This window comes from Aristolochia californica, unplaced genomic scaffold (assembly GCF_029961685.1).
Source record: "Aristolochia californica isolate CCGP_79_NKW_82.1479 unplaced genomic scaffold, dmAriCali1.0.hap1 SCAF_7, whole genome shotgun sequence".
In the NCBI taxonomy this organism is placed as follows: Eukaryota; Viridiplantae; Streptophyta; class Magnoliopsida; order Piperales; family Aristolochiaceae; genus Aristolochia; species Aristolochia californica.
Window position 1 is genome coordinate 1,936,694 of NW_027182268.1, and position 17,736 is coordinate 1,954,429.

The following is a 17,736-nucleotide window of genomic DNA, read 5'->3' on the forward strand; positions in this document are numbered from 1 at the left end:
TTATGTGCACCCCTATATTTGAAAAGCAATCCAAGTTTTTTATGAGCTTTGAAGTCAACTAAGGACCAATTGAGCTATTATTTATATAGAATAGGTCTTTAAGATTGGTGCAACTATTCCTACTTGTACCGTAAAATGTACCTATTTGAGAGATTAATGGATTTGGGTTGTATCCTTTGCAAAGTAAGGCAAGATTGTCTTCATGCTAAGTTGGCTGAGAATGCTCTTCTATGGACTATGCCTAGTAGGTGAAATCAGGAAGAAGATGATGAAATTAATAGCATTAATGACGAGGAACTTGTCTTGGGAGAGCTAGTATCCTTGTTAGAAGAATCTAGAATTGTCACACCTTCATAGTACTCTTTACCTAGATAATTTAATCAATTGTGTGATTCACCAACATAATACCTAGATACCCACACCTTCGGTCTCAACCATCAGAGCAGAGCGACCCCACTAATAGCAACCTTAGTTATAACTATCGAAGCCAAAACTTACCCCTCATTTGTAGGTGGAGTCATCTTTCCACCTGGGTGTGGTACCCTTATGTAGTAGTCACCTTTGTAACATCTACTTCAATTTTTCTCACCTCAATTGTATAAATTGCTAACATTGTCTGTTTGTATAGATACTTCTTCATCAGAGTTTTCCACATTCTATCTTTTTACATAACAACCCTCATAGAAGTGACGTTAGAGGGCCCTGGCCGCTGAGAAAACCATTAGAAAGAAAGGGGGAATATGTTAGATTTTCTTTGGTTAATTTATTATTGTATATGTTAATTGTGTGTTTTTTTTATGAAGATATTTGCAGTCAATTCTTCCTATACAAAGAGAAACCAATTACAGGACACATACCATACCCACACTTTCAGTTCCCGCAGACTAAATGGAAACCGTCTCTGGGACACTCATCTATACTCAGCCTGATCTGCTCCAGCAAAATCTTTTTACTTTGTGCAAAACTATGAAATCACCATCGTTCTCACTCACATGAAACAAGAACACCTAGTCGCCAACTGGATTATCATAGTGCCTGTAGAGTCAACTAATCAGACAGCAACAACGGGAAGGCAGATGAATTGGTCGAGTCAAAAACTTTGTCAGCAGGTTATACTACTAGATACCAATGTCAACCGCAAGCAACATGACTGTTACAAGGATGGAGCAATGGGACTGTCCATTATTAAATACAATTATCAGGATGCCCCTCCTGGGCTTGGGGGATCTCCCATGGATTCAAAGCTTGTCCTACAGGCAGTTGACTGTTACAGGATGAACCTGCTTCCCCAGAAAATCACCTGAGGTCATTCTATCTATCTGCACTGCTTTGCATAGATCAATTGCCCTGGCCGAAAGTGTACAGGTTTTCGTGCTATATAGCATAGGGTAGGCGAATCACACCCAACTTACACAATAAGAACAAAAGGGTTGAGAACAAAAGAAAGGGTAAATCGATGATGTCAGGTTACCTTTTTGGAGTTTGTTTCTACCTTTTTTATGTCTGTTTCTGGGTCAAGGAGAGTACCAAACATCCAATCCATCCACAAGGTGTAATGCCCATAGTTATGCCGGTAGGTTGTATGATGAATAGTGTGATAGCCAGCACCCATGATAGGCCACACCTTACCATGAATGCAGTCGTGAATGTTGGTAGTCCATATTCCCTCCATAAAGAAAAGAAGCATGTGAGTCCTGAAATGGGTTGGAACAACAAAGAGTGCTATAACATGTGGGATCGCTTGTAAAATCCCGTCCAGTGGATGGAATGCTAGACCTAACAAAACAATCGGAAAACCATAACAGATGTTAGTCTAATCTCATGAAAATTTTGGTTTCAAATCATTCAGAATCTACAGGAATAAATACCAACAGGAATGTTTTTCACTATTCCACAGAAGAAACTTTTCCAAGTACCATAAACTATCAGATTAATGCTTTCTCTGGTTTGAGAACATTGCCTCTTGGCAATAGGTGCACTTGGTTTCTGAGTATATCATGTGACAATTTGCCGCCTCAATTAGCTTTTAGAAATTAATATAACAAAGCAATGTTTATTGAGCAGATTCAAAACCGCATATGAGTTTATTAGCAAGTTGAAATGTCATCAAGGTCTCAGAAAATAAATTTCATTCCGTAAGATAAAATAAATTATTATCATGATGAAAACGATTATCCATTTTAATCATTTTAATCATTGTTTCACTGTTGAAATGAATTATTAATACTAACAAAAAACAAAAGACACATGCTTCGGCAGCCATGGACCTCATAATACCACCTCAGCATAGCAAAGCTGAAAAGTTGTGAACTTCTCTGAAAATTCCAGTACATTAAATAAAACGAAGATTTAAACTAACAAAAAAAAAGGCACATGCTTCAGCAGCCATGGACCTCATTTGAAGAATCCCATCAATAAATACATGGACTAAGAGCCAGCCTGTAGAGAATCCTAGTAACCAGATCAGTGTTTTCCAAATTGTACATTAGTGGGCAGTCAGATGCTTATGATGAAATCCCATTTTACTAGATGATTAAAAATGAAGTGCTGCTTCTGGTTCAATTGCTAAAGACTCGTTCCATAGAAAGCTGCAAAGTGAAGAGATAAAGTTACAGACCTCTAAAATAAATTAACACATTAAAGGAGGCGCATTGTATATATCTGGTGCTCTCAGATGATGAAAGTGCTGGAGGTCTGGAAGTACATTTGATTCCTAATATAAAATTGACTGAACAACCCACCCAATGCACAGATCAACTGCAAGAACAAAAAAAGTGGCTCTAACTAAATGGTAGTGGGACATACCAGCGAATGGTGAAAGTGTATTCTGCTTGTTGTAGATGTGGTGTGTTGCATGAAGATATTTGTATAACGGTTTGATGTCATGTAATTCTCTGTGCATCCAGTATATACCAAATTCCACAATTGCAAGATAAACAGACAAATATATGAGGTACATGGGCCAACCAACTTCACTTATGCTGGAAAAGCACTTAGTCCATCCACTTTCAATCATGTACTCGGAAACTGTTGGAAGAACAGAGTACCAGGGCATGGCTTTCATTGTGACAATTATTTGTAACCGCATTGACTCATTTGAAGGAACAGCATCTGTGTAACAGATTAGCACAACCATAAAAATCATGAGCATCTTTGATGTCAACATGGAGGTGGGACATTAAAAAGTGAAAGATATTAGGTTCACATCTCTCAAAAGCAAGATAAAGTAGATGAAGCAATTGTTCCTTTACAAGCATGAAAAAGATGGGTTTATGGATAAACGTTTCCCCCTACTGACTCATTAATGCACAAGAAGGAAAAAATTGAAATAAAACTTCAGAAGAGCGGACTACAGCACAACACAGAAAGTACATCCTTGAGAAAGTTCTCATGAAGTAACATTTTGTAGACACCATTTCTTGACTTTATGAACATATGGCCCATTGGCAATAAGGTCAAAGACTGAATGGCAGGCAAATTGTTAAGCTCTTTACAGTGAAATTTCGAATTAGAACTATGAATTGTTTTCAAAAAGAAGTTTCAAAAAAATAAGAAATATAAGCTCAATGCACAATAAGAGCTCAATTTGCCGGAGTTATTTCATTGCAACTTGCCTCAGATGTTTCATTATAAGCTGATTTCAAATAATCAGGCCTCAGATGTTTCATTGCAACTTCATGGTTCTGCTCAGAACATGAGTTGATTTGAACCCCTTCCATTCAAGAGTAGACATGGTTCTGAAACTTCATGGTTCTGCTCAGCACATGAGTTCTTTCTTAATAATTGTAGAATGATTTCACACTTGATCATTAACAAGATATCACTTCAAAATAATAGTAGTAGTAGTAGTAATAATAGTCCTTAATAGAGTAATAGCAGGGTTTATTTTTTACCTTTTCTACTCCATCTTTATTAGTGCCATCTAGAATACTACCAGTCAAGAATTTTTAATAGAAACTAAGTCTTTCAAATTGGTAATTTTTTTTCAAATGATACTTATTCGAACTAAACTTATGGATCCATAGATCTACATGTCTACATAGAAAAAGTTTGTGGATTTGACAAAAATGTGCAAAAGCTCTATAATCTCCTAAACCATTTTACAGCTCTCTTCATATTCACATCTGGCACCACCATTCCGTTTGGCAGCTTTTTCCTGATTTTTGTAGCAAGGCTAATTTTCTTGAAATAGATGATTAGATGCAGATTTCTCCACCAAGTATCTTGGTTTCCTCGGCCAGGATGACAAAAACAAGAAAAAGAAAAAGAAATATGCTCAGATGATTCTCAAAGGGCAACAATAATATCTGGAAACTTGAATAGATGGTTTTTTTAAGATAACATGACGTTAGCACCTGGCATTACTACTCAGAAGAGAACATATTTTTAAAAGTTGACATGATATCTATACAGTATGTTTACCAAGATAAGCCAAAAACATGTCGTTCATTGGTGTTCTAGATATGCTCCCAAGTTTCTTTTGAGTATGTAATTAGTTTAAAACTGAGACATAGACCAAATCAATTTTTTTTATGTAGAGAGATTAACCTACCAAAGAAGTAAATAACACAAATTGGACACTACTCTACATGAAAGTAGGTAATAGAAAAAATTGAGGTTCTTCTGCCACAGAGGCTAATAGACTGTAATTGCTAAAAGGAGTACTCATACAATATCACGCTTATGCAATTTGTAGCTGTAGAAAATTAACAACAAGTGTAAAGTTTCATAAAAAAAGGAAAGAATAGAAGTCACTAGAGGATAATCAAGAAAGCAATTGATTGATTTCAAAATTGACATTATTTCCATCCACGACTTGCAGAACAGAGGGATCACGGTATTAGGAATTCAATCACCTTATAAAGATTGTCCAACTTTTGATTTATACACACGGTGTGCTGTACTTACAAACTAGGCAAACCGAAAGTTGTCCCCAGACACTATTTTCTCATATCATAATTGATGTCAAAACCTGAAGGAGATATTTCAATCCTGCATAGATGATTATTTCAAATCCAGGATATTCTAAATCAAGAGACCTGGTTCAAGCTTGAAATATAACTCGATTAATAGACAGGTATATCCTGCAAAAAGCTAAAGTGCTGCAATCTCAGTTCTCAAGAAGAACTTTTGGACAGACAGATATGTCCTACACAGCTAAAGTGCTGCAATCCCAGCCCTCTCAAGAACTTTTGGATGCAGAAGACAATTGAGAAAAGTGGGATGGACTAAAAAATCTAGAACACTGAAGGACTTGAGAAATGAAAATTTATAGGTGATAAAAGCCGGGGATATGAGTGCAGACACTCTGTCACAGACCTGCTATACGTCGAGCAAACAAGTAGAATTTGGCTTTATGTGGTTATTTGTATTCTATAAATGCCCTCAAGATTACAGAGATTTACTAGGAATAACTCCTGCATACTTGGAATAACAATTTCCCGATGGGATCACATTGAAGAAGTGACAAGTTGAAGCATTACAAAAATTGCAATTCTCATAATCATAAAAATTTATGTATATTGTTCTATGAAGCTAACACTCTACATGTTTTAAGGTACCATCACTTCCCGCACATAACTAACATGCTGCTTTTTTCCCCACTTAAGATTATCGTTATAACTATGTAAGCTTGTTTCTAGCATGACATGCAGGGCAGTTTTTATTTTCTTCTCATCCATACGTCACCAGAGTTTGCCGTTTATTTCCATGGTTCTTCATTTCTTTAATTTAATTCTTCCCTGAGCTACTTAGCCTTTCTTACAAGTGTCGAGTTAACTTTCTGACAGATCCTCTGAGTCAACATATAATCAGATTTTAATTCCTTTCTTCTCCATCTTTCTTAGCAATGTCAGACTAACTTGCGAAGATACAAGGTTTCAAAACCCTTCTTACAAAAACAAGGACAACAAGACCACAAGAAAACTTGAACTTGAACGAAGTCGTACTTAACTGTGAAGCAGAAAGAAAATATTTTTGACATAATACAGGTCCAACTACATAACAGATTGAACTAGCCAGAAAACTCAGTATTATAGAATTACCAGACTACGCAATAACGATTAAAATTGCTAACAAAGCAAACAAAAAATAGATTTACCTTCTACGAAATAGATCCGGAACAATAAACCACATACAACAAAAGAAATAAAAAAATGCAAAAAAAAAAAAAAAAAAATTTAAGGATTCCATCCGTCAGTACCTCGGGGAACATAGACGTTTCTTTTCAAACAATAAATGTATAAACACCAGAGCAATCCAGAGGTGAAATACAGAAGAAGGCCTCCAATATAATTCCGGAGCCATGCGTGGACCATGTACGGAAGAGGTTTCCAGAGATATTCCGGCAACAAATTTCCGAGCACAATGCTGTTATACCACTCTGTTTCGTCCAGAAAGCCCTGCCGATAGTCTCCCATATCGACTTGGATATGTTCCGGAACGAAAGACAAGGCGGAATAGCAGAGGAGAAAAAATAAGAGCGAAACTGAAAAGGAGAGTGAGGAAGTCGATCGAATACGCAAGCGAGGAGAAGGACGTCCAAGAAAATCTCTGAGATCCTTTTGACCTCAAAAACCCGAATCCTGTTCCCACTATTATTAATGACATTTGGGTCCCCGCCGTTTCCATGTTATGTTTTTTAGGAAATGTATATTTTAGAAATATTTCTGGTGGATATAAAATTCCAACCAGGATACTAACGGGGCTTTATTGATCCATTGATATTTTCCATTCACCTTTTCTCTTCTCCATTTTCATATAATCAATAAAAATGGATGAAACAGTAATAATTGTACAAATTGGAAGAATTTTTTCTCTCTTTTATCCCTTGGAATTCCAATTATTCCTTTTTCCTACCTTCTAAATTTTTTTTTTTTTTGTGAATCTTGGACTGAAAGGTTCTTCTAAACAAGATAAGTATACAAGTACTAGAACAAGTATGAATACATCGAAAAAAAAAAAAATATAAGTACAACAGACACTTTCATCTTCATCGATAGTTTGTGTGCATGATGTAATCACCAGGGTTTAGTGGAGGATGGTTCGAGGGTAAATGTGTTAGAATTGAAGGTAGAACACGTTTGTGTTTTGTTGATCTACTTGGAAGAGCTAGTCTCTAGAGACAATCTTAAATGATGAGCAAACAATACTTGGGGTTCGTAGGATCTATGGAAATGTCTAGGTGAAAGATTGATAAAACGGTTTACAATCATCAAATCTTATAATTCAAGTATTTACCAACATTTATGTAGTTGGGGAGAGGTGGGAGGATGTGACCAAGTTGAGAAGGAAGAGGAAAGATACTGGAGTCAAGAAGACCAAGATTCTACTTTGATAGTAGAGAATGACATAATATAGGAGTTTATTGTTGGAGATACTTCACATCCACAATTGAGGCCAATTTGTTTTTGTTAAGTTGTGGAGTTTAATTAATACCTTACGTAGAGTCAACACGTGGATCAACCTTCAATATATTGATTGTTGTTTCATTAAGGGTAATTTGAGGATTTTACACTTGTATTTCGGTTACCCTAATTTTCTCTTTATATTTGGGGGCGTCGCTATTAGGGTTATTATCAAGGATCATTAGTTGCTGTAGAGAGAGGTTAGAGAAAAATACTTGAGTGTGTGTAATATCTCTTATAAACTACTACATCATCATAGTGAATTATTGCAGTGGTGGAAGACATGATGTAGTCTCACTTTGAGGCGAACCTATATAAATCTTGTGTTTTTCTTACTTGATTATTTTCTCTTCTGCGATTATTATTGCTCTTTTTAGTATTGAATTATATCGTCTAATTTCTAATAATTTTCATATAATTTTTTTTTTTAAATTTTATATTTGACATCTTATTTTACTAAAAAATTATTAGATAAATATGATAATGTACATAACTAATAAATCACTTCCATTTATTTCCTTAGAAAATACATTAATAAGGCTTATAAGGAAAACGTAAAATTTTCTATATAATTTATTGGAACAAGATTTTATATTAAAAATTTGTCAAAACTGTATATCCTAGAAAAAATATTTTTAAATTTTTTAATATATAAATTTCCAACTAAGGGCACTAAAGAGAGCCTAAAATCTCCTTCACTTTCCTTTAAAGATTTTTGTCCATGTTAATAAAACCTCATTTTCTCTTTTTAATTAATATTAAAATAATTTTAAAAGAAAAAGGGCAATCAGATGGTATTGTCGGATATTGTGAAGGGCAAAAGAGGGAAAAGGGGACAGGCACTGCGAGTTTGTTCCTGGTACAACGCCAAGAGAGTCTTTCTGCTGTAGTGTCGTGGGCTCCACAACTTTGATTTTACTCCACATCTCATGGTCAGATTCGTTGGACTTAAATGATTTGTACGTCGCCCGCCTATGCCATCATTGGCTGCAAGAGGCTTGACATTGACGTAAATATCTTGGTCCCCAAACCTCAGTCGTGCCATTGAACATAGCAACATAGCAATTCTAATCAAGAACTTGTTATAAAAAAATATTTATTTTATAATTTTTGTATTCACATATTTTGTATAATATGATTGATTTGTATTGAATTTCAAAAAATCAAAAAACTTCTTTCTGGCTAACTTGATTGGAAGACGTACACATCCAAGATATATGGAAGATTGGCTACAGCCTACAAACCAAGGAGAAGGCCCACAAGTGATGGTATGATAGTAAATAAAGAGTCATCTCGTAAAATGACATTGATGTAATTATTTAAAGCTTCAGGGGTATTATTATAATATTATAATCCTATTAATCTATTTATTGAGTCTCAGGGAGAGGATTAAGATACAAGTCCATAACCTCTTTCTTCCTCTTGTTTTCTCCTAAATATATCTTTTCTCCTTTTCTCCATGAGCTAAATTCATGGAGTCCTTGAAAATCAACATAGTATATTGTTGTCTCAGCTGATTATTCAGAGTTGGCCTACCCATATTATTTTTTTTACTTCTTCCAATTACCAGTATTTTACATCCACCATAAATTTTCCCCTTCAAACCAAGTTTTTATGAAAAAAAAGGTCCATCTTGTCGTCTCTTATTAGCTATTGTTGTCAATGCTTCGAGCTACAAACCTGGTCCGGCCTCCAAACATGAAGAACTAGCTATGTCAATGAAAAAAGAAGATGGGGGCTCCACAACCCTGAAAATCTCCCTACCACCAAGAAAAATAAGTTGTTGTTATCCCTTCTGTCATTGAATGGGGAACTCTTGTACTCTCCACCAGGGTTGGTGAATCCGTTCCTCCAGTGATCCTGCTCTTTCATGCCCTTCAGAGTGTTGTCCACTAACAACTTGGTCATGTTGGGAATTAAACGCCTTAATTCAATACTAACGAGAGTAATAATAATGCGAAAAAAATAATCAAGCACGAAAAACACAAGATTTATATAGGTTTGTCTCAAGGTGAGACTATGTCCCGTCTTTCGCCACTATAATAATTTACTATGACGATAAAGTAGTTTACAAGAGAAATTACACACACTCAAGTGTTTTTCTCTAACATCTCTTTACAACAACTGATGATCCTCAATGATCACCCCTAATAGCGGCGCCGCCAAATATAAAGAGAAAACTAGGGTAACCAAAATACAAGTGTAAAATATCCAAACTACCTTTAATGAAAAAATAGTCAATATATTGTGTTGATTCTGCGTAAGGCGTTAATTAGAGTCCACAACTTAACAAGTCAAACCCTTAATTCCCATTAGAAAGAAAATCCGAGAAGAGACAAAAGAGATGAAAGGGGACTTGCCTGGAGCTTCAACGGTGCTATAATGCAAAAAATATAGCACTATATTTTAACTTGTAAATTATGTATCAACGTTGATGGGGGCCTACTGTGTTGCTCGGCCATTCTTCACGTGTTTGAGGCGCTATCTCTCCGTCTCCGCTGTGAAATATTCCTAGGATAACTTCATTTTCCCTGAAGTGCAACCCGCATTGTACCGCAACTTCTTCGATGAAGTTGTGGTGCTCAACTCCTACTTCGATGGTCTTTCATCCCGCGACCAGGCATATGTAATAGGACATGAGTTATCTAGAGATGAGCTTCCACTGCAGAGCAAGTCAGCAAACACCGACTCCTGTTTTCCTTTACTTGTTTCTTTTTTGCTTCTTTCTTTCTTAAATCTTTATTTTTCCTTCTTTCATTTTTTCTTTTTTCTTTCTTTCTTTCATTTTCTTTCTTCCTTTCTGTTTCATTTTTTATTTCTTCGGTTCTTCTTTCTTTCTTACTCTTTCTTTCTAACTTGTCAATTTGTTTGTTTCTATCATGATTCTTTCTTTATTCTTTTTTTTTTCTTATTTCTTATTTTTTTCTTCCGTAGATAGAATCTCTTCGATGGTCTTTCCTTCATTAGCTTCGGTGACGACGAGGCTGTCTTCCGCTCTGACTGATCTCTCCTTCTACAAATAACTTCGACAATCATCCATTTGATCTCGTCAGATTCATTTAATTCCAGCCTGGAATATTTGTCATTCGGCTAGAAGTTGCCTTCCAAAAATTGTCACATGAAATCGTCGGATTGGAGTCGATGGCAAATACAACAGTTGGAAAATTTATTTTTAGAAGAATACAACAGTCGTCTTCCTAATTTCCGATGCTTCTTTGGGATCTTTTTTATTGTTACCTCTCTGAGAATGTCACTGTCGTCGATTCTCATTGTTGATTTTCTGTTTTTGGCTCTTTTCCATAAATTCAACAACAATGTAAAGGTAGAGGGTCCTGTGAAGTGAGGAAGAAGTCTCCTAACTTAAAAGGTCTAATAAGAGAGTATATGGTGGGGGATAAGAAAAATATGGGGGTTGATGGTGAAAGAGATGGTGAGGTGATGTTCAGCTTAGAGGTGGTTAATGATGCTGTAAGAACATGGGGGTAAGGTGAAGATAGATATGAAGGTTAAAAGGTGAATTGTGGGATAGGTTGCATATGGTAGGAGAGGGTGCTTTAGTTTAGGAAGGGAGGTGGATGTATGGAAATGCTAGGAGAGTTGTTTGCATGGATGGTAGGTTGAGGAGTAGAATTTGGATGAGCAAAAATAGAAGTGGGGAAGTTGGTACCTTCTTCACAAGGTCCACAAGGGCTAGAGGATGAGAGCTTTGCTTGTCTAATCAAGTAAAAATGGCTGCCTTCTTGCCATTCATCTCTTTGAACTGAGTTTTCATCTTAAATATAGCTTCTTTCAGTCCTCGAGTCAGTACTATTATTGATTAGAAAGAGGTCCAAAGGAGTTTGAAAAACAAGCTTGAGTTATTTTAGTTAGGGACAAATTTTCTCAAACCTAACTGATAGACAAGATAGAGATATAAATTGGGATTGAGACAGGTCGGGTTTATGGGAACAAGGTAGAAAAGAGTCGGATTTAAGTCGGGGGCGGAGCAGGGCAGAGATGGGATTATAATGTCGGTGATCGGGTCAGGGTCAGATTTGGTGATTTAGGTTTGTTTAGGTTTGGATTTGGGAGACCGAGTTCAACCTAACCTGTGCCCACTCCTACTCCAGGACCCCCACCAAAGACAACAGCTCGGGGGATGTGGCTCACATATGTCAACATGTTCACTATACATACTTGTTAATCACAATACAGGGTAGGCGCATCTTTCATAGTTTATCTCCCTTATGGCCCAGCATTATTGTAAAAGAGTCCTTCTGACTCCAAAGCAAGCGCTCCCAGCCGCTGCTGTAATCTTTCATGCATTTACTTTTTCTTTGTTTTTTTAGTCCGCATTGAAAGACGAGTTTTAGTCCGCATCTCAAAGAACGATAAAGTGATTCAAGCTCCAAGCGTTCAAAGGCGGGAGTACGAATCAGTAATTACATTTTCTCTTTTCCACTACTGCAAATAACTGAAGTAGAAAGAGAGCTGCGCCTGCACTAAGAGAAGCGGGAGAAGAGAAGATAAGGAACCTTCAGGCCAAAGGAGACGTCAACTACGACAGCCCCGTGAAGAAACGAATATGTTTAAAAGAAAACAAAAGCACAAGATCGAAATGGAGGAGGCTTATCGTTTCAAATTTCAAGCTGCTAAGCTTTCTTTTCTGGGCATACCTCAGCGCCTGAGTAATTGAAAGTTGGATTCTCTCGGCACAAGGATAATAAATGCGAAAGAGAAGTTGGCCCACAGAGAGAAGAAAGAGAAACCAAGGCTAAGGCTCTTCGACAAGTCACCCTACGAAGAGCACCATTGAGACTAATGAAAGCTGTATATGAATTACGTCCGACTGCGTTATCTTTTTCTTTCCGTCAAACGAAAGATCTGCTGCCGGGCAAGGCACAAGACAAACGAAGCTCCCAGACCCGCCGTTTGCACTTCTCGTCCCTTATTTGGTCTGATTAACCTAAGATGCTCCATCTATTACCTTTTCCAAAAAGCAGCAGGAGAAAGCTTAAATAAAACATAAAGAACCCAGAGCATAATCAACTCTTGTTTCACTCCATCTGCCGCGGTGCTTCACGAGAAAGCTCTCGTTGGTAGTTTTAAACGCAACTCGACTCGATACTTGCAAATGAGTCTAGAATATGACCTTTTTTAAAAGAAAAACTAGGGAAGACTATAGCGGTAGAGCTTAATAAATTTGACTAAGTATAAATTTTTTTTGTACAACCAAGAAACAAAAATACAAACTTGAAAACAATATCAAAACAAGAAATTTTTCCAAACCTTGAATGATCACATCATGGAGTGATTAATTGTGACAAAAAAATCTCTTATTAAAAGAAATTTTTAGCTAAAAATTTAGAATTTTAGGAGAAAATAAAACTCAATTCACTTCAATAATATGAGAGAAAATAGGAAAAAAAAAGATTTTTTATAGAATTCACCTTTAATACTTCTAATATCAATATCTCAAACAATATGGATCAAAATCACAAAAAGTTTATTTCTTAAAAAACTAGACTCATAGAGATTCAATTGGATACATGTTTAGACATAAAAAACTTCATTCTTGGATTAGTTATGACTTATTGATTTTCTTCATTTTATAGATTGACACTTGCCAACTCTAATGTGAATATCTCCTTATGGATAGATTAGATTAACATGAAATTTTATCCTTCTGAAACTAGACTTCGATACCTTTCAGTCAAGTATAAACTTATTCATAAAATATACTTATTTTGAGAAAAAGAATCTGATCGATTTCAAACTCTGTAATTTGGCCAAACTGAGTGTTCTTTCTTCTATAGCTAGCATAACCATTGAATCTTCTGTTATTGATATCTACTTCTAGAAAACTCAGATTGAGAATTGGTTTAATAGGTAATAAAATAGACTTATAGATTTATCTTTTGAAATATAACTCTCCATATAAAGTCTCGTTCATGATAGCATAAAAAGACCTCACATTTTGAATTTCTTACTGCTGCTCAAAACTCTCTTGCAGTCTGACCTTTGCTTATTCAAATATCAATTTTTCTTTGTAGAAAACTCCAATTGCCCAAATTCATTTTTTTCACTAGAAATCAAACTCAAAGATATTTCTGTTAATGTATAATTTGAAAAGTTTATTATGGAGGTGCAAATGCTAAGAAAACAATGGGTACTGAGACAGTGATGAAATAGTGTGTGAAAGTGAATTCACTTGCTTCATAGAGGGATTTCACTTTCACTATTTTTTTCACCTGAACGAGTGAAAGTGAATCAATGCATAATTCGTTTTCACTCGTCACTTACACAACACACTAATGTATTTTAGGCCACTTTTCTCAATGAAAGTGAATTCACTCTCACTCACAGAGTGCACTAACAGGGCCTAAGTAAGGAGTTAGGAAACTTATCTCTTCACCTTATTTTCCTTTTTCCCTCAACCAACCCATAGATATAAATCCTAACCTGCCCAGTTCCTTTTGCCCAAAATCAAATTACATACCGACAACAAGTGTATGGGAACCATGAAGGAATAGGAACTAGAGCACTTACAACATAGAACAACAAGAGCCAACAAATAGGGTAGGAGACAACAAGAGGAGCGATGTGCAGGGCAATTATAGATACTCTAGGATGACATAAAAGCAAAGAGAAACCATGGGCAAAGTAACAATAATTAGTCTAATAAGGATGATCGAGATTATCCCACCACTAATTAAACGAGTTTCTTTATTCGGGATTTAATTGATTCCTGATGCCTTCCACTTTCTCGAATTTCGTGATTTATAATAAATAGAAATCCTTTATCGATCTTTTCTATGGGCCCTACAAGTTGATGCCACCGGAGCGTCTGTCGTGCCGCGAATGAGAAGGCCACTTTGCTCTCAGCGGAAGCAGATTAGAGAAACACGACGACCAGAGAAGGTAAGGTCGCCATTGCAGAGAGTTGACAGTAGAAGAAAAACGCTTTAAAATTAAAGCATTGCCTTCCTCTCGACGAGTACGGGGAACTGAAGATGGGATTTTTTCATCGTCTCTTTCTTCTTCATTTCCTTCTCTTCTTGTCTCTGCAATTGTCTCATGTAGAACCTTCCTCCAACACCGACTTGCAAGCACTGTTGGCACTCAAAGCTGCGTCCGATACTTCCGACAAGCTCTCCTCCTGGAACAACTCTTCGGATCTCTGCAGTTGGTACGGTGTTTCGTGTATCCAGACTCGTGTCTCGCGTTTGGTTCTCGAAGGACTGAATCTCACGGGAAGCTTTCAGAGTGTGACCTTCCTCTCGCAGCTTCGAGTCCTTAGCCTCAAAAACAACCTCCTCTCCGGTCCAATTCCCGATCTCTCGAATCTCACCGCCTTGAAGTTGCTTTTTCTTTCTCACAACTCCTTTTCCGGTGGCTTCCCTGCTTCTATACCTTCGCTTTTTCGCCTCTACCGACTTGATCTTTCTCACAACAATCTCTCGGGTCCGATTCCGACGTCAGTGAACCAGTTGGCACACATCTTGACTTTACGTCTGGAGGATAACCGATTCACCGGTTCTATTTCTGCTATAAACCTCCCTAACCTTCAGGACTTCAACGTCTCGGGCAACCTTCTCACGGGCGCCGTTCCCAAAAGCCTTTCTGCTTTTCCGAGAGCCGCATTTGACCGTAATCCGGTTCTCTGCGGGTCTCCCTTACCCAGCTGTGCGAATATCGCGAGTGACCCGACCAAGCCGGGGTCCGACGCCACCACTCCCGTCACCTCACCGGTGAATGCTAATCCGTCCGTCGTGGCATCATCTCCCAGCTCACAGCCGGAAAACGACGGCTCAACCTTTTCCGCAGACCACCATCACAGAGGAAAGGTAAATCGTCTTGCCGTGATTCTAATCGTCATTGGTGACGTTGCTGTTCTGGCACTCGTCTCCGGCCTTCTTTTCTGTTATTTCTGGAAAAAAATCAACTCCAAAGACGGGAAACGCTCTCAACTGTTGGAAGGGGAAAAAATCGTGTACTCTTCGAGCCCGTATCCTCAGCAAGGCGGTTTCGAAAGAGGGAAGATGGTTTTCTTCGAGGGAATGAAACGGTTTGAGCTGGAGGATCTACTGAGAGCGTCGGCTGAAATGCTGGGCAAAGGGGGTTTCGGTACGGCGTACAGGGCGGTTTTGGAGGACGGAAATGTCGTCGCCGTTAAGCGATTAAAAGACACACAGGTCGGAGGAAAGAGGGAATTCGAACAACATTTGGAAGTTCTGGGGCGGTTACGACATCCAAACATTGTAACATTGAAGGCATATTATTATGCAAGGGACGAAAAATTGTTGGTGTACGAATACATGCAGAACGGAAGTCTCTTCTCGCTGCTTCATGGTACGTAAGCTTTTCTGTTTCGTCATTATTTTTTTTTTTTTCAGTATCAATGTAGTTTCCAGTATAGTCGCCGCCGTTTGTGCGATTCTACTGGTTTACCGCGACTGAATGGTGGGTGGCTGTTAATGGTTGAGGAAAAGTGGTGTTAGTCAGGAGCGGGCGTGTCGCTGTTCTGTTGGTCGCCGGGGGAATTCCTGGAGTATGGATGATCTTGGCGACTCTGGCTCAGCACATTGGGGTACTGATTCTATCTTCTCCGTGGAAATTAGCTCCATTTTTGTTGAGTGGAGTCGCTGGGATCATCCGAAACTGGGTATTCAGGAGACTAGTTACATAGCCTAAGCAAAAGATCCTCGTCACCAGTGTAAACACTGTGATCCCTCCTCACAGTTAGGCTTCCAATATAGGGCCTTATAAACCTGCAAGGATGGACATGGCCGCTTTTCTTTCCTTTTAATGTTATCTGAAATTATCAAGAAGCCCGGTCATCTGTGCAAGGACACGCATGATTTCAGTTGTCTTTAGCAGTCCCAGTTACTAGTAATTTGCAGAACTCCATTGTAGATGCCCAGAGAAGCCATAAACTTGCACGCAAAGGCTCTGACTCGTCGCTATCCATTTTAATGTTTTTTGCGAAAGTTAGAACTTGTCTCTGCTCTAAGCATGTTCGCCAGTATTCTCTGCATCAGCTCTCACTAGTTTTCTATAGGGAAAGGCTTACGACAGCGTAAGCCTCTCTTGGTGATGATTTGAGGTGGTTCGGTCCTTCTTCCATTTTACATTTTATATGCCCCACCTACCTGTAAAGGGTGCTGCGGTCGTATCCTATTGTAGATTGTAAACTACTCCTAATCCAGCTCTTATTATAATGGAGCGGAATGGGTTTCACAGCAATAATTGGAGCCTGGAGGGCGTGAGAAGAGGAAATTTATCTGTCACTCTGCTGCCCCGCACCCCGGAGGCGCCATTAAAGAGGTCCCTCAAGGTAGTCATGGTTGGATACTTTATTTTTAAGGCAGGATACCAATCTGGGGTGCCCCACTAACAGAGAAATGCATTTGATAATAAATGTGACCATGTTGCTCTCATTAACTGCTAGCGCTTCGGGGTTGAGGTTTTAGAACAATTCTGTAACTTCCCACTCATCCTGTTCGATTTCATGCAGGCAATAGAGGCCCAGGTCGAACACCTCTTGACTGGACCACAAGGATGAAAATCGCTGCAGGGGTGGCACGGGGCCTTGCCTTCATCCATCATGCTTGCAGCTCTCCAAAACTCAGCCATGGCAACATAAAATCCACTAACATCCTCATCGATAGAACCGGGACTGCACGTATCTCAGATTTGGGGCTCTCAGTATTTGCTTCGCCTGCTGCCGCCCCAAGGTCCAATGGCTACCGTGCACCTGAACTATCAGATGGTCGGAGATTCTCCGACAAGGCAGATGTGTATGCCTTCGGGGTGCTGCTGCTGGAGATTTTGACTGGCAAGTGCCCGTCAATGCCAGAGGACGGTTGCGGCGTGATGGATCTTCCAAGGTGGGTTCAGTCGGTGGTGAGGGAGGAGTGGACGGCGGAAGTGTTTGATCTGGAGCTTATGAGGTATAAAGACATCGAGGAGGAGATGGTTGGGATGTTACAGATTGCTATGGTTTGCACTTCTGCTGCGCCGGATCAACGTCCAAAGATCGGCCAGGTGGTGAAGATGATCGAAGACATACGTGGTGGGGAGCTCTCGCCCTCGCAAGGGTCTTTTGATTGGGTTTCCGATTCAGCTTCCATCTCAGAAGATGCCGGAGGAGTGAGCCAGTAGTAAATTAATGACAAAACAGAGTGGGTACTGAACCTGGCTTGATTTTTGTCTGATGCTGTTGTTCCCACATTCGATTTCTTATATGATGAGACAATAAATGTAAAATTTTCTGCTTGAATTTTTTGTTTTTTAAATGGATTCGGTGTTGATAAGTTCAGAAAATAGAGAATCACTTTGGTGGACTTGA

At 38.4% G+C, this 17,736-nt stretch overlaps 2 protein-coding genes across 2 annotated transcripts; one reads left to right on the top strand and one right to left on the bottom strand.

The window, feature by feature from the left end:
- Positions 1–741: 741 nt before the first annotated feature.
- Positions 742–6,515, bottom strand: LOC137936495 (delta(7)-sterol-C5(6)-desaturase-like). The gene is made up of 3 exons (XM_068781212.1): positions 6,203–6,515; positions 2,806–3,111; positions 742–1,776 (listed from the first exon to the last, which is right to left on the bottom strand). The coding sequence occupies exons 1-3, from the start codon at positions 6,417–6,419 to the stop codon at positions 1,463–1,465; spliced, it is 837 nt and encodes a 278-aa protein (XP_068637313.1). The 5' UTR covers positions 6,420–6,515; the 3' UTR covers positions 742–1,462.
- Positions 6,516–14,215: 7,700 nt separating this feature from the next.
- LOC137935931 (probable leucine-rich repeat receptor-like protein kinase At1g68400) lies at positions 14,216–17,726 on the top strand. The gene is made up of 2 exons (XM_068780354.1): positions 14,216–15,737; positions 16,903–17,726. Exons 1-2 carry the CDS (start codon positions 14,399–14,401, stop codon positions 17,547–17,549), a joined length of 1,986 nt encoding a protein of 661 aa, XP_068636455.1. The 5' UTR covers positions 14,216–14,398; the 3' UTR covers positions 17,550–17,726.
- The last annotated feature ends 10 nt before the right edge of the window (positions 17,727–17,736 follow it).

Coding starts and splice junctions, on each gene's coding strand:
- LOC137936495 (XM_068781212.1), bottom strand. CDS start 6,419: ATGGGAGACTATCGGCAGGGCTTTCTGGACGAAACAGAGTGGTATAAC. Junction 3,112..6,202: donor AAACGTCTATGTTCCCCGAG/GTACTGACGGAT, acceptor TCTGTTACACAG/ATGCTGTTCCTTCAAATGAG. Junction 1,777..2,805: donor TACACTTTCACCATTCGCTG/GTATGTCCCACT, acceptor TTGTTTTGTTAG/GTCTAGCATTCCATCCACTG.
- LOC137935931 (XM_068780354.1), top strand. CDS start 14,399: ATGGGATTTTTTCATCGTCTCTTTCTTCTTCATTTCCTTCTCTTCTTG. Junction 15,738..16,902: donor TCTCTTCTCGCTGCTTCATG/GTACGTAAGCTT, acceptor GATTTCATGCAG/GCAATAGAGGCCCAGGTCGA.